The 15,440-nt window shown below is 43.0% G+C and overlaps 2 protein-coding genes across 7 annotated transcripts in view; one reads left to right on the top strand and one right to left on the bottom strand.

Annotated features, from left to right (window-relative positions):
• The window catches only part of trak2 (trafficking protein, kinesin binding 2), a 20,254-nt gene extending 15,185 nt beyond the window's left edge, over nt 1-5,069 (top strand). For all 6 annotated transcript variants that reach the window (XM_038717505.1, XM_038717522.1, XM_038717512.1 and 3 more), the window contains 3 exons: nt 861-1,385; nt 1,500-1,599; nt 2,258-5,069. In XM_038717505.1, coding sequence (XP_038573433.1) covers nt 861-1,385; nt 1,500-1,599; nt 2,258-3,050 — 1,418 coding nt within the window. In that variant the 3' untranslated portion in view covers nt 3,051-5,069. The remainder of the gene's footprint in view (nt 1-860; nt 1,386-1,499; nt 1,600-2,257) is intronic.
• On the bottom strand, nt 4,999-15,440 carry trim25l (tripartite motif containing 25, like). Its single transcript, XM_038717562.1, has 17 exons — nt 15,233-15,440; nt 14,451-15,087; nt 12,882-12,977; nt 12,412-12,645; nt 11,931-12,090; nt 11,819-11,851; nt 11,696-11,734; nt 11,555-11,599; nt 11,387-11,449; nt 11,247-11,294; nt 11,096-11,152; nt 9,864-10,067; nt 9,600-9,713; nt 8,226-8,261; nt 8,026-8,094; nt 7,764-7,829; nt 4,999-7,296 (listed from the first exon to the last, which is right to left on the bottom strand). The coding sequence occupies exons 2-17, from the start codon at nt 15,078-15,080 to the stop codon at nt 6,722-6,724; spliced, it is 2,469 nt and encodes an 822-aa protein (XP_038573490.1). The 5' UTR covers nt 15,081-15,087; nt 15,233-15,440; the 3' UTR covers nt 4,999-6,721.

Genomic DNA, 15,440 nt, shown 5'->3' with positions numbered 1-15,440 from the left:
CTATTACCAAGAATGTGTAGAAAGTATAAAATTTACCTCACTAAATTTGGTTTCCCCATTAAAATAGAAACATCTTAGCTAGTAGCTAAATAATTGGTTGGTAGGAATCCTTTTGTAAAAGTTGGTGTTCCTTTGTTATTTTATATCTGTTTATATGGATAAATATGTATGTTTATGTGTTGTTCATGCACTTGAGAATGAGTAAAAAAACTTTTTCACTGCTATTTGGGTCATTTTAGGCTAATGTGTTTGCCACAAAACAGTAAAAAGCCAGTTTACAACATCATTAAACTGCATTTTGGTAAAAATGTCTGGTTAGTTACTAAATATGGACTATATTATTTATACACGAGTCATGTTAACATGCTAATGTCAGTTAGTTGAGTTAGCTATGCAACCGTTAACACCTGACAGTAACTGGGTGTATATGTGTATTTAGTAACAACTAATCTCTACGTAAGAACTAGTTTGTGTGGTGGAACCGCTTTTAATTTAGTCATGTGTATTTGTATAAAAGAGCTGGTGCAACCTGCTCCCAGTTTCATCAGCAAAAGCTACTATAAAAACTCCAGTAGAAAATTACTAAAAATTAAAACTGTTGTTGACAGTACGTGAACATAACTAAATTGAATTTCCCCTAGCGGGATAAATAAAGTATTCTTTATTAATCTTTTTTTTTTCATGCAGTGGCATAGCAAATTCCAAAAAATCACTTGCTGCTTTTGCAATCCAGTTTGTTTATTAGGAAACACAAATGATTTGTTAGGTTGCTTCTGGGTGCCTTTAACTGCTGAGATAAAGGTTTTCAGTGACTCTAAGGGCATTTTTCAAACCGTAAAATTCTGTCATTTCTTTTTCAGGCTCACTGACTCTCCATCACTGGCAGCAGCTGGCGAAACCCCACCTGGCCACCATCCTGGACCCCCACCCTGGGGTGGTGACCAAGGGTTTCTGCCCACTGGTTCAGGATTCTGTCTACCGCTTGTCTGACATGGAGGAGGATGAGGAGGATGAAGAGCACAGAGAGACAGGTGTCGTGGAGAAGGGGGCCGCGGAGCGGGGTAAGGAAGAGGAGGATGAGGAAGAGGAGGAAAGTGGGATTACTTTCAAGGTGTGCTTTTCGTCTACGCCAGAGGAGAGGAAAGACAGAAAGCATTCTGTCTCGCCTCTCCCTGTCCCTCCTCTCTCTCAAACTCTGCCGACATCACCTGGGACACCTGCCACTTCCTCCTCTGTCAGATCAGACCTGTGTCTGACCCCCGCAAACCGGCATGTCACTGAGAAATCCAGCCTGACGTCTCAGCCCACTCCAGGAGCGTGTACAGCAACGGTCCTATCACAAAGTCAGATTTGTACCTCGACGTCAACAACAGCATCTTCCTCTGGTAAAAACTACTTGTGCAATACACTGTATTTCAATGAGGAATTTTAGGATGAGCTCATTGTTGCCATCACGAGTAGGATTGTTTTTCTCACAATATGATTTATTGTGTGTTCAGTCCAAAATCCAGGCAAGTGCCAGAGCTCCACCTTCTCCACGTATACCTTCACCACCTGTCGCATCCTGCACCCCAGTGACATCACACAGGTGACCTCAAGGTAAGTCCTCTTCATAGGAGAACTTTTATAACATTTCTTTTTTTAATTACGGCCTGATTAGTGATGGGACGACAGGAAATGAAGGGGTACGATTAATGAGAAAGAATAATGACATCCTATCGAGGGCAGGCATCTTATTTAAAGCCATTGCTTTATAACAAAAATCCAGATAGACCATGTAGAGGCCTGTGCAGGCAACTGACCATTCGCTAATCTCTGCCTTCCTTAGTTAGCTAGTTATACCTTTTAAGCCTTCTGTTCCAGCACTGCACATTATGCAGTTTACAATGATTTATGGAAGTCAGTGGAGGTAGCTTGTTAATTTAGCTAACGTTAAGCTCCATAAATTGGTTTAAAACTCTGGCTGACTTTTTAATGTTTCCAGCTGATTTGTTTTAAAATGTGCGCTTTATGGCTACATACACTATATCATGATAAACAGCTACAAGTTCCGGCAAACCTTTTTTTAAATGTATTCTGTAACCTCATGAACTGATGTAGTTAGTTAATGATGTGATAATGTGCTTGGTATTGGAAGTAAGAATAGAGCAGCAACCTCAGTTAGTTAGCTGGGCATGCTAACAATAGCCATTGTTCGAATGAAACGCTAATATGTGCCTCTCTTTTCTCACCTTGTTTCTGTCTTCATGTTTTTCAGTTCTCAGTCGCCCCTCTTCGCCAACACACCCAGCTCCATGAGGACAGGTCCCAGCACCCCTGTGACTCCTTGCAGACTGAGTCTGGGTGACTCCTTTCCCCCTCGACGTCCCCCTGCGCCCACCAGCGGCCTGGCCAAGCTGGTCCTGGAGAGGGGCATTTCTGCACAAGTCTCCACTGACACCCCTCCTCCATCCCCAAAACCCACACCCCGGCAGCCCCTCTTCCACCTCCTCCCAAGCACACCCCCTAACTCTCCTTCCCACTCACCTGCTCCCTCCCCGGTGCCCATGGAGTCCCGCCAACACCCGGCTGACAATTTCCTAGCTTCACGGCCAGCAGAGCTTTTTCTCCAGGACGTTTACGGGTTGAATCTGGGCCGTGCACCACATCCCGACCTGCCAAGCCCTTCCTTGGAAACTCCAGCCCTGGTCCCGTCCCCTAAATCGGGCAGAGCCAGACCTGACCCAGTCAGTGTTGGCCTAGTGGAGAGGTTGCGGCGGCTCGGGTTCACCAAGGTGCTCCAGGGTTCAGAGTCTGAGGCTTCAGTGCCACGACAGGATTCTTCTACTTTTGTGTCAGCAGGCGGAGGAAGCCTATTGGATGGCTTGAGGCGCAACCAGAGCCTCCCAGCCATGATTGGTGCCCGAGCGGGGAAGTCAGCTGGTAATCCTCCACCTCCTCCTCACCCCACCTCCTTGGCCCTCCCTCCATCACCCTGGGGAAACCCCAAAGAACGTCGCCGGCACCTTGCCTCTGTCCCCCATGCCCCATCAAGTTCAACCAAACGCTGAAGGGGAGAGGTGGATGGACCGGGAGGGAGGGCAAACACTCCAGAACATGAACCCCTCCTTTACACCTCCATCCTCTTCTTCCTCCCTTCATATCTCTTCCTTTTTGCCTTTGGAGAGAGGAGTCAGGGCATCCGGTGGGCAGAACAATCCCCTCCTTTTTATGACTTAATTTTAAAGCACAATTGAACTAAATTGACTGTTTTTAGCAACGCCGCAGTGTCTGTGTAGATGTTTGCCATTATGCGACTTATGGAGGCCTTTTCTTGCCTCTGAGTGGGTTATTCAGCTCTCGGTACCTTCTCAGTTGTGTATGAATCTTAATAAGGTTATGTGGTTTTCCTGCTAGGCTCTGGATGTTCAGGTACAGGTAGAGGAGGTTGGGTAAAGGACAACGTAAGTAAGTGTACGAAGGTTTGTGGACGTGGATTAGAAAAGAATAAGAGTTAAGATAAAGGTATGGAAGGAAGGGAGAGTGTGGTCAGAAGAGAAAGTAAGTGAAAGGCGAAGAGAGAAAGGCTGAGCATCCAGAGTCTTGATATTTTAAAGGGCTTGTTCTGTAGTGGATTGGAAAATCTTTAGTCTGTAATAAAACAGTATCATCTGCAAATAATTTGAAGTCAGAAAAGAAGGGATTTACTTGGACTTTTAAGTGCTAGCTAGCTTAACGGCATACTGCCAGGCTAATCTTGTAATCAGACCATGCCATTAACATGCCAGTATTAATATTATAATTATTTTACAGTAATCCATTGTCGCACGGATATTTGGTGACCGTCCATGTGCCGTTCCCCTTTTCTCCGCCTTTTGCAAGCGTCTGCATGACACGTCCAAAGCGAACTTGCCTACAGGCCCCTGCATGCACCTGTCGGCACACTGGTTGGGCCGCACTGAAGGCAAGGGTCAGATCCATATCGGCAGGCAAATAAAGAAATGAGTCTGCCTTTTTCCTTCAGGTCCTTAAATAGAAGCTAGCACTTTTGTGTTCCTGTTTAGACATGTTTGTATATATTAGTTCAACTCTGTGGGATTTGGCGGTTGAGTTTGTGTTCGTTTGAGCAGCACTGCTTGGTTGAAAATATTTCACCACCGCTTCTAGGACTTTTATTGTTGAGTATTCTTTATCTCAGGCCTGTGGGACGTTCAGTTTTGGTCTGTTAAGAGGGGAAATCCATTGACACATTTTTTTTGTTGTGTATCACATCCAGGTTTAGTATACAGTACGTGGTTGTTTTCTGTGCTTGGTGTCTCGGGGTTATTTCAACCTCATATGTGGTTCTCACATTGGCCAGCAGGTGGGAGTATTCCTGGAGGAAAGCACATAGTTCATCCACATACTACTTTATAATATAAAATATCATGTTTAAATAAAAGGAAGCATAGAGCTTTGTGCTTGACCCCTGTGGCCATCCAGCCGTCAGCGCTGCTGTCCCTGACGTTCATTAATCCAGCCAATCCCTCCCACTCAGCTCCTGCACTTTTTCATTTAACCTTTTGTTTAAGTGACACCACTATTTGAAGTATATAGAGTCTAACATATTAATGAGAAATTTTAGCATAATGTGTGCCTATTGTAACAATGTCAGCTAACACAAGATTTTTTAATATATGTAGAAATTTCGTTTTGCTTTCCACATGAAGAGGCCCACAGAAGGGAATCCACATCAAGCCAAAAGTGTTACTTTTATTTTATTTTGAGGAAATTGAATACTCTGGCTCACATATGTTTATGTGATATGTTTTGTGCTAATTGACTATCGCATTTAATAAAGGAAGAAGCGCTTCAGTTTATTGTTTTGTACATGTGTGGGATTGAAGAGAACAGGAAAGAAGGCACATCCAGACTGTTATATCGTTTCAGATTTGTCATAGTTGTCATATCCACTGTTTTCCAGTAAAGCAGGTATGTGTCTTTCTTTGTTTAAAGTATAAAATGTCCTGTGATTTTTTTTTTTTTTTTTCATGATCTGTACTACTCATGGTTATTATTCAGTTGTCTCTTCTTTTTTTTTTTTTAATAAAGCAATGGAAACAAAGCCACTGGCTCACTGACAATCATCACTTAATAAAGCAGTCTTTCGTTTTGCAGGTCAGAATCAGAAATACTTTGATTCCCGAGGGGCAATTCTGTAAAAGGGAAGGGGAAAATAGTTCTCTGCATTTAATCCATCCTTTTTAGGAGCAGTGGGCTGCCATCGTACAGCTCCCAGGGTGCGTTTCGGGGTTCAGGGCCTTGCTCAGAGGACACCTTCAGCATTGGTTCGTGGTGGACTCGATCCAGAGACCCACCGGTTTCTAAGCCAAGTCTTAACAGACTGAGCTAATGCCTCCCCAAACCAAAGTATTGGACAAATTAAAAATTTTAACCTGATGGCACAAAATGAAAAGTCAAAGGATCATCAGAATTATAACAATTTATCCTGAGGAGACATGAATATCTAAACCAAATTTGAAAGCAGTCCATCTATCATTTGTCAATTTGTTCCACTCCTTACCACAAACGTCAACCTCTCAGCAGCACTAGAGGAAAGGTCAGATTACCAAAGTCATTACAATTCATCCTTTAGGGACCACAAATGTCAGTATAAAATTTCATAGGAATCCATCCAGTGGTTTGAGATATTTCAGTCTGGACCAAAGTGGTGGACCGTCCATCCATGGAGCCACGGACTCAGTGCAAGTTTAGCTTTTTGTGGAGAACAGAAACTTCTTTCACTAAGGCAGTATACAAGCTGAAAGAAAAAAAGATCAGGTGAAACCAGACTTCCAGTCTTTGTGTCCTGACCGTTTGGAATGAGTTTGATCATTATGACCACTTCCAAGCTGCTCTGTTATACTCTGAAGTCAGTTGTTTTATCGACATGAATGCCAAAAAGTGGTGGACAAAGTATTCAGATCCTTTTCTCAAGTAAAAGTCATGCATTGAAAATGTTATTTAAGTAAAAGTATGTAAGTATATTTAGGAAAAAGTACTTAAAGTAAAAGTGACACATATTTCAGCCCATAATTATACTAATACATATTATATATTGTTATTATTACTCATACAGTCATGTAAAAACAGAATTTTACTGTTATAGATAGCTATTTTGACTGTATCTAATTTTTATTTTCATCATGGATTAATCATTTATAATTTTCTCCATTCATCGATTGATTGGTTGGTTTGTAAAAATTCTGAAAATAGTGAGAAATGCCATCGCAATTACCCAGAGCCCAAAGTGACACCGTTCCCATGCTTATTTTGTCCAACCAACCGCCCAGACCTCAAAATAAATAAATAAATAAATACATTTAAATTATTAAAATAATTAAGAGGAGCCGTAAAGCTGTAAATTTTCACATTCGTGAAACTAGAACCATCAAATAAAAAATGACAATGCTGATTTATTTCTGTCAATCGTTTTATCTGTTTAAACTGTTGCACAGTTTAATTTATAGCATAACATCATTAAAGCTTCATGTGTTGTCTGTAACTAGTAATTAAATCTGTCAGCTAAATTAAGTGAAGTAAATATTTCCCACTAACTTGTAGTGGAGTTGAAGTAGGAAGTGGTATAAAAAGAAAGTACCCAAGTAAAGTACAAGTAGACTACCTCAAATGTGTACTTCAGTAAATGTACTTAGTTACTGTCCACCCCTGTCCGCCAATCACTGCCTTCCATCCTGCATCCTCATATGGGACAGATCTTGATGCTGTCAGAGCTGGAGCTGAACTGGCCGAGGGCAAAGTCCAGACCGACCCCGACTCCACTGCCCACGCCGAAGGCAGCGTACAGAGGCTGGGTGAAGTTGGCGCGGAATGTGTGGAGGTGTGTCATGCTCCCTGCCACGCTGTAGAACGCTAGCGTCCCTGTGGACAGGTCCAGGTAAATGCCCAGGCGGGGCGAGTAGGTGACCGGTATGTCCCTCTTCTCATTTTCGTGCATGGCTGAGCAGCAGGTGTCCGACAGCTCCAGGGTCCAGGACTGGGCGTTGTAACCGAGCCCCGACCTGGCGTCTGAGCCCTTCCTGTTCATCGCCCCATAGGCCACGCCAATGGAGGAGCCCCGGCCTCTCCACTCCACCTCCCAGTAACAGCGCTCGCCATACAGCGGGGTTGGGCACATCACCTGGGTCCAGCCGTCGAAACGCTGGGGAGTGTCGGGGTAGGGCTGCGATGTCCCTTGCAGGGTGGCTTTGGTGTGGCCCTCGGAGAGAACCAGCCGCCGGTGGGCCGTATTTGGGTCAAGGGTCAACATCACAGTGTCTAGGAAAGGGAGGAGAAATTAAGTTCATGCTTGACCTTTGCCCCTTACTAGCTTTTTTCAGTTCTTTTCTACTGTATCACATGGTCTACATCAGCAGGCGGAGTTTGCACAGTTGCTATGAAGATGGATCTGTTGACATGTTAGCTCAGTAGCTGTTACGGTTTCATCCATGGAGCTCTTAGAATTTCTTGTCCATGTCAGTAAACAAGTTGATGACGATCATGTGAAACAGCAGAAAGCACCTGTACAAACCCCTAATAAACTTAGTATTTTCTCAGATTTCTTTAAGTAAACATGAACAGCAATAAGCGCCGAGGGTTGACTGTTTTTTTTAGCAATCACTGCGGCAGACATGACATGAGTCATTAGTCCTGCAAAAGTTTTTCTCAGTGAAAGCCTGATTGCTCAGTGTAGAAAGTCATCTAAGATCTAAAATGTAACATTGAAGCGAAGCATTGACACTCACACTGTAGGAACTCCTCTCTGGTCCTCGGCTCTGGGGCCTGGATGCTGTCAATGTTGATTTCTCTCACTGGAAAACCAAACAATACTGTACGTAAGCTCATGCACAAAGAGAGAGAGACATTGATTTTGTTTATTTTGCTGGGTTTTTTGTTGGATGAATCATTGTATTTATATTATATTTAGATTTTTTTAATGTTTCATTTATTTGCAGTTTCTCATCTCAAAATGTCGATACCACGAAGATAAAAGTTACATGAACTCACATGCAGGGAAAGCAGGAGAGTGCATCACGGTGTCAGGTGTGGGCAAGTCCAGGAAGAGACTGGGGTTAACTGTTCAATTACAAAACCATCTTAGACACATTAGTATTAACGCACACTTGTCCATGTGAAATAACAGTACTGAATGTACCATTAAGCCAAAAGAACAATATTCATTTTATATATATATAAAGACATCTTACTTCCTGTTGGTGTTTCAGGCAGAGCATCAATTCCCCCTGTTGAGTGTACATGAGTCACACACTTAATCACACACATAATCAACGTGCTTTATAACTATACTGAGGTAAAGATTTTCTATAGTATCACAGAAGACCCAAAATTCTTACTTACAATACTGTACAAGCATTCAAAGGTCCACATGTTTCTAGAGACACAGGGATGATTCTTGTATCTATTGATATCTGTGGCCATCACAACATTGCTGCTTGTATTTATGTTTATTTAAGAAATAAAGGTCATTATGTTTGCCATGGAAGACTGCTCTAAAGAAGAGCGCCAGCTACAGTAGATTCATCTAAACTGGATACTGAACAACCAAATTAATAGATTAAGCTTGACAGATACTTTTAAATCCTCTTTCAAGTTTTCCAGAGCCCGCAGTGAAAGTTATCCAAACTGCAGTGCAAAAGGCAGATTTAGGATATTAGATGAGTTGTGTAAAGTAATGAATTTCTGGAAGACTTGAGGTGGTGAAAGAAGAGGATTATTTAAGTCCATGGAAAATAAGCTTGGCTGAAAAATTAGCAGGGTGAAATAAAAATGATCCCTTTTGAAGTCTTTCTGCTTTTCTGTCTTTTTGTGTTGTTATAATTTTGTAATAAATTTCAACTCATCACCTGACATTTCAGCAGCTTTCATCTCTTGCTCTTCAAATACAAATCCTTTCACCACTTACACGTCAACTGATATTTCTACTCTATTAATCTTTTTCTCTTCAGCTGATGTTTCCACTCAATTCAGTGCTTACACCTTGACTGACACCTCAAACCCTTTCAGGTCCTCACCTTTGAACAACAACAACAAAAAAAAAAGCTCTCCCAACTTCCAGCGTTCATACACATTTAACTCCAACTGCTTTCAGTGCAGAACAGCTGACACTTCACCATGTTTTAGCGTACACACTTGAACTTGCACTAAATTCTTTCAGGACTTCCACTTTGACTGACACTTACAGATCAATGTATCACCCACACTTGACACTGAAACTCTTTTCAAAAGTTCAACTGATACTTCAGCAGTTAAGTGCTTGCTCTTCAACTGATACTTCAACTTCTTTCAGCACCTCCTTTTAAACTGCTAATTCAAGCATAATTTTTATTTTATTAATTTTTTAAGAAGATGCAGCTACAGCAAATAGCTATTAACAACTGGCCATCAGCATTAAGGACAAATTGCATGTCCTGATATATTATATTAGCATGTACTATAAAAAGCTATATCTACATTAGTATCTAAGCCCTGCTTCTTTTCATCTCTTTCCATTGCCTCCCGCTGCAGATCATTGAAGTGGTTTTAATGCTGTGATTAGATAGCGGATAGGAACGTGATCTCACATGGGTTTCCTCCTGCAGATGGTGAGTTATTGGCTGGGGTAGCTGGGGTGGCCTGGCTGGTGCCACGCCGATGGGAGCGAAAGAGGCTGCTGATCGACGCCATCCGACTGAAACCTGACCGAACCAGGAGGATAAGACAAAGGTCAGAGATGGAAAACAAAAGGTGTTACACTCTCATTTATTTTTCTGTCAGATGAGATAAGATAAAGATGTTCCTTTATTGATCCCCCATAAAGTAAATTCAAGTTGCAACATTTATTTTACCTCCAGTTGATGCTGGTGCAGGAGCTGGAGCAGGAGCAGGAGCAGGAGCAGGAGCAGGAGTTGGGGTAGGAGTTGGAGTGGCTGGGATTGGAGTCAGAGTTGGGGTCGGGGCTGCAGCAGGGACACGCTGGCTATGACTGGACCTGCTCCAAAGAGACTGAGACTCTCTGCGGCTGGGAGTGGGGCCGGGTCTGGTCTCCCTCTCTGTTTGGAAGACATGTGAGATGTCAGATCAAGGTTGGGGATACAGTACAACCAGTGTCAGCTGGTAACATCTTAACAAATATATTAGTTACTGATCCAAACACTATGTTTGAAAAGCTTATTACCGTACATTCACATTAAATTTATTTTATCAAGCTATATTATTCACATGGAACTGCATGTAAGAAGAGTTTATTTATTGTAGTAGCACCACTTTAGATGGGATGTCACAAAGTGCTTACATAAACATAATAGACAGAGACATAATATAAAAGATAAATAAAATAGAGATAAAAATAAATACACCTAAACAAAGGAAAGTCTAAACAGGTGGGTCTGAAGCTGATTTTGAAAGGGGTACTTTATGACATTCACATTATTTTGTGAAAAATGAAAGAAACCATAAAATATTTACATTTTAAGACGCTTGAATAAAAGAATTTGAACATTTTTTCTTAGACAAATAACAAAAATAGTTGGCAATTACTTTTATAGTTGACAAGTAATCGATTAAACGACTAATCGTGGCAGCTCAATGACATTGTCGGCCACGCTACAGTAGCTAGGTATGGCTGTATATAGGCACAGCTGTGCTTTGAGCTAAATGCTAACATGTTCATAATGACAATCTTAACATGTTGACGGTTGGTAGGCACAATGTTTACCATGTTCACCAGCTTAGTTAAGTATGTTAGCATGCTAACATTTGCTAGTAAGCACTAAAGATTGGGAGACATAGTTACCAAAAGCAACTGAAAAACTCTGGTAATAGAGGAACCACTCCAGGGCTGACCCAGAGTCAACCACCCACTGCCTAAGGATATAGTGGATCTAATGCATCTGAGTTAAAGGACAAAATGAGCAACTGAAAATGAATATGCTGTGTAATTCTATACTTTTAGAACATGAGGACATGCAGAAACATTTCTGTCAGTAGGAAGTAACAGCCACATTATTACCAGGAAGTCTTTGGGTTTTAAATCAGAGCCAGTGTGACCTCCTGCCAGGCAAAGCATGAATGAACCTACCCGTCTCTCTTTCCTCTCTTCTCTGTCTGTCCCGAAGTCTGGGTGAGTTCGTGTTTCCTTTGTATGCGACAAGAAAGAAGCATAGTTTAAAAACGTGCACACACACATTTTTACTGCTTCGACAACTGCTAGTTCAAGCATCAAATCTTACCTCGTGGTGTGTCTCTGCTCCTCACATCCTGACTTTTGAGCCCTATACCTGAATAATTAATGTGAATGTCATGTTTAACAAGGACTACACATTGAAATACCTTTGATACTGTCACACATATGAACATTAGTGTACAGTACCAAGTCCTCGTCTGTCTGTACTCCGCGCTCCAACTGAGATACTGGGTGTGGAAGCTGTGGAAGCTGAAAGAAATCATGTATATATTACATGTATTTATATAAAATCTAATAAAGTGAAAAGATGCACAGATAGGACATAAAACATAGACTTAAAAGCATTGGACATACCTGGTGAACGGTTGTTTGTGTTGCGAGAACCCAGACCAGAAAAGACTACAGAAAAAAGGGGAAATAATCAGAAAATTTGTTTCAGGATCATGGAACATGTAGTATGTGTACAATATATTCAGATAAAAAAAACAAACTTACATTTAAAAATCGCTCCTTTCTGTCCTGCACTCCGGTTGGCTAGAAAAGATTAGAGGAAGTCATTGTTAGGAAAGAAGACTCAACCCACCTGCGACTTTTGTTATGCTCATGTTTGGAACTTACGGTCTCCCAAAGTGAACAGTGTTGTGTCATTGACTGGAAGAGAACAGACAATAAGATGAGACGTGAAAACGAAAGAAGGTAGGTTAAACAAGATAAGACTCTTGTGACAGACCTTGTTTGGTGATCTTGCTTAGCTCCTCGTTGCACAGGTCCTCCACTCGCTCCTTGATAGCCAGTATGGCGTCTCGTACAGGCTCAAAGGAAGCTTCTGGATTGACCACCACAGTGGGCAGGTCCCCGGACTCCAGGGGACTGCACATGGACTCATATGTCTGAAGGAAAACGTGGCGGTGAGTTTGACTCTTGGGGGAAACGTATAGACTACAGCAGTCCGGACCTTCAACTCTACTACTTCAAATAAAAACCACAAAAAAAGCATCCTGTTTGAAGCAGGTCTGATCATGCAGAATGATGCACATCATAAGAACACAAAGTGCCACATGGACACAGCAAGGTAAAGTAAACAAAATCTGTGTCAATCAGCATCTGAATATGTCAAGGTGGAGTGGTTAAACGAGATATTGGAGTTCAAGCTTCCTGTAAAGGAGACCCGTCCACCTCCTCCATCCCTCAATGAACTTGGTCCAGCCTACCTGCAGATAGTGGATGTGGTCGTCACAGCAGGCCAGGTCCTTCATCTCCGTGTCCCTCCTCCTCAGCTCCTTGACCTCGGCCTCCAGGCTGTCGGCAACCTCCTGAGCCTGGCCCAGCTTCTCCAGGCTGGCCTCATCCAGCACCTGTTCCAGCAGCTCCTGTAGACGCTCCATTGAGCGCTGCAGCTCCGACAGCACCTGCTCCGTGTCCTCATGGACCCTGTCTGAAGAACGCTTTGCAGGCAGGGAGAGAAACGGTAAGTTGTTTATGTCTCAGTCTGCCAAAATACACATGCAGTAAGGCCCACTTGCACCGATCTAAAACAACTGTGACATTATTGCAGGGTTTATGGGAAATGTGGTTTTTATTTTGAGAAATAGTGGGGGAAAAAAGCATGCACTTGCAAAATGGATGCAAGTTAACCCAACTCAGAGAAAAAGCTCCCAAAAGAAAAAGTCTGCTGACCAACCTTCATCGCCTCAATCATCGTCTTCATGTCTTTCAGCTCCTGCTCTCTGTCTTTCAGTCTCTGCTGATTCTGTGCATGGATCTCCGACATAACTTTCTACAGCATTACACATAAAGAGTCAACATCAAAACAATTCCCATCTATCTCACTCAAACAGACAAACGCAAGCAAGAGGAAACAGCTGTATATGTGACACTGAACATAATGTGAGATGGTGCGGTGTCATCCCTATGTTGTCAGGGTCCTGTGTTCCCCAGCTCTATATTCCCTTAATAAAACACATAAGACATGCTTTACATCAGTCTTACCTGTGATTTTAAAGCTTTACAAATACTGTTTTTTGTTACGATTTGTAAAAAGTTGATTGTTGATTCATTATGATTAGGGGTTAGGGCTAACCTTACAACCATGATCTTATCATTAATTTTCAAATTATGGTTCGAAAGATGAGAATCACACGTTCAAGCCAACTTGAACCCCGTGAAGTTACCTTGTACTATTGTGTCTCCTGATGTAAACTAACATTGTAAGAGACTGGTAAGGGCTATATTCGAACGACAGGGAGATGGACGTTTCAAATGCAGTTTGAATGGTAAATTTCTTTTTCGCCACTGTCAATGTCTAAAGCCAAGATGGCTGCAAATGTGAAGGTGTGTGTTTGAAGGAGTGTAACATCAGTAGACTGCTTGCTGTGAGTAGATGATTTCAACATATTGACCCGGGGACACATACACTGAATATTTAACCTACAGGTAAAACATTGCTGAGAACATGAAACCCTTCCAAATGTGTTCCTAATTTGTCATATTAAGAGGTTAATCTGTTGAACATATAACCCTGATACATAGATACACTCCCAAGGGTGGAGCGTTATGAACAGACAGGAATGTAGTAAGGAATGTCCTCAGACATCTTAAACAGAAACCCATTACACTGAACAATGGACGGTTAAAAGGCAGGCAGGGTGATGATATACTGTATTTAAAAAGTATTGATTGTGGCCTATTGTAGAAACAGTTGCCCCTGTTTAAGGTGGGATTTTCTAATTATAGTGTGTGTGATTGTTCCCAGCTTATGTACTAACTGTATGTTATTGCTAGCAAGCCAGCTGCAATGGACGCACCGACCGTGGGAGTGTGTTTGTGCGTGTCTGTCTGACTGAACTCCAGTTCTTTCTTTTATTTCCCAACCAGTCTCTCTCCCTTTTTCTCTTGTCTCTGTTTTGTTCATAAAGCCAACTTGTTCAACTTGTTCGAATGCGTCTTAGTCGACCAACAGGAAATTAATGCTCCATGCATGCATGCACTGGTTTTAGCGCCTTTCACACTACATCTGCATTCATCATTCACACACACATTCAAAAACAGAACAGCCGCCAGGGGAAATTCGGGGTTCAGTATCTCGCCCAAGGACACTCCGACATGCAGCCTGGGGGAGCCGGGGATTGAACCGCCAACCTCTTAACAGTAACTCATATAACAGTACACACTGGTAACTGGTTGAGGGCCCCTCATCGCTGCCATTTTTTTGGGAGCTTCTCATTTGGTGCCTGAGGCCATTCTTGCCTACCTGTTTGTCCAGGCGCTCGGCCTTGGTGGACACACTCTCGTGGCCTTTGTGCTGGTTGCTGGTGCACAGCCAGCAGACAAACACTTTACACTGGCGACAGAAGAACTCCTGCAGGTACTTGTGCTGGGTGCAGATCTTCTCAGCCAAATTGCCCGTGGGTGCGATCAGCTCATGCTGCTTCAGGGACTTCTTGGTCTTGTGGGGCTTCAGGTGGGATTCGCAGTATGAGCTCATACACGACAGGCAGCTCTTGACCGCTGCTCGCTGTTCATCTTTGCACAAGTCGCATGGCACTGCTGTGGTGGAGAGCTTCCCTTTGGGTCTAGACGAGGAGGCGGCAGCACCACGGGCGCTTCGCATAGACTCACGCACGTCAGCTTTGAGAGCCCCTTTGCGGAGCTGCTCTACTGCCTCAGCCAGCATGGTGTTCCTGGACAGGGAGGGCTTGGGGCAGAAGGTCTGGCGGCACTGGGGGCAGCTGTAGACCCCCTTGGGGTCGTCCTTGCTCCAGTAGTCCTTGATGCAGGCCATGCAGTAGCTGTGCCCACAGGGGATGGTGACTGGATCGTTTGGGAGCTCCAGACACACAGGGCAGTTAAACTGCTCCTCTGTCCACAGTTTAGCACTCATGCTTACACTGTCAAACCCAATAGAAAGAAGAAACCGAGAGAACAGAGAGATGGTTAGTAGGTATGACACTCAGGGATGTTTAGTAATCCAAAGCAGAACAGTGGAAGAGAAAGATCCAGGAAAGTGAAGAGGTTTGTTTAGCCTGGACTCACAGGAGGAAAATGCTGTCTCTCAGGCGAGAGTGGGTAGAGGTGAGCGGGGCGGGGCCAGAGCCACCAGGCAGGTCTAGCGGGGTAAACAGGTGTTGGTGGAAAGCTTCTAAATACCAGTAGAGTAAAGGTGTGAACAGACACAGATCGTTTTATCATTTCACCAAACCAGTGGTGAAAGAGGTAACAGATGATTGATGGGACAGAAGAA

The sequence above is a fragment of the Micropterus salmoides genome, unplaced genomic scaffold (assembly GCF_014851395.1).
Source record: "Micropterus salmoides isolate LMB-PRFRI ecotype aquatic unplaced genomic scaffold, ASM1485139v1 Ms_hic_scaffold_1, whole genome shotgun sequence".
NCBI classification, from domain to species: domain Eukaryota; kingdom Metazoa; phylum Chordata; class Actinopteri; order Centrarchiformes; family Centrarchidae; genus Micropterus; species Micropterus salmoides.
This window is presented reverse-complemented; position numbering and strand designations above follow the sequence as displayed.

Coding starts and splice junctions, on each gene's coding strand:
- trim25l (XM_038717562.1), bottom strand. CDS start 15,080: ATGAGTGCTAAACTGTGGACAGAGGAGCAGTTTAACTGCCCTGTGTGT. Junction 11,600..11,695: donor GAAAGGAGCGATTTTTAAAT/GTAAGTTTGTTT, acceptor TTTTTTCTGTAG/TCTTTTCTGGTCTGGGTTCT. Junction 8,262..9,599: donor ATCTGCAGGAGGAAACCCAT/GTGAGATCACGT, acceptor TACACTCAACAG/GGGGAATTGATGCTCTGCCT.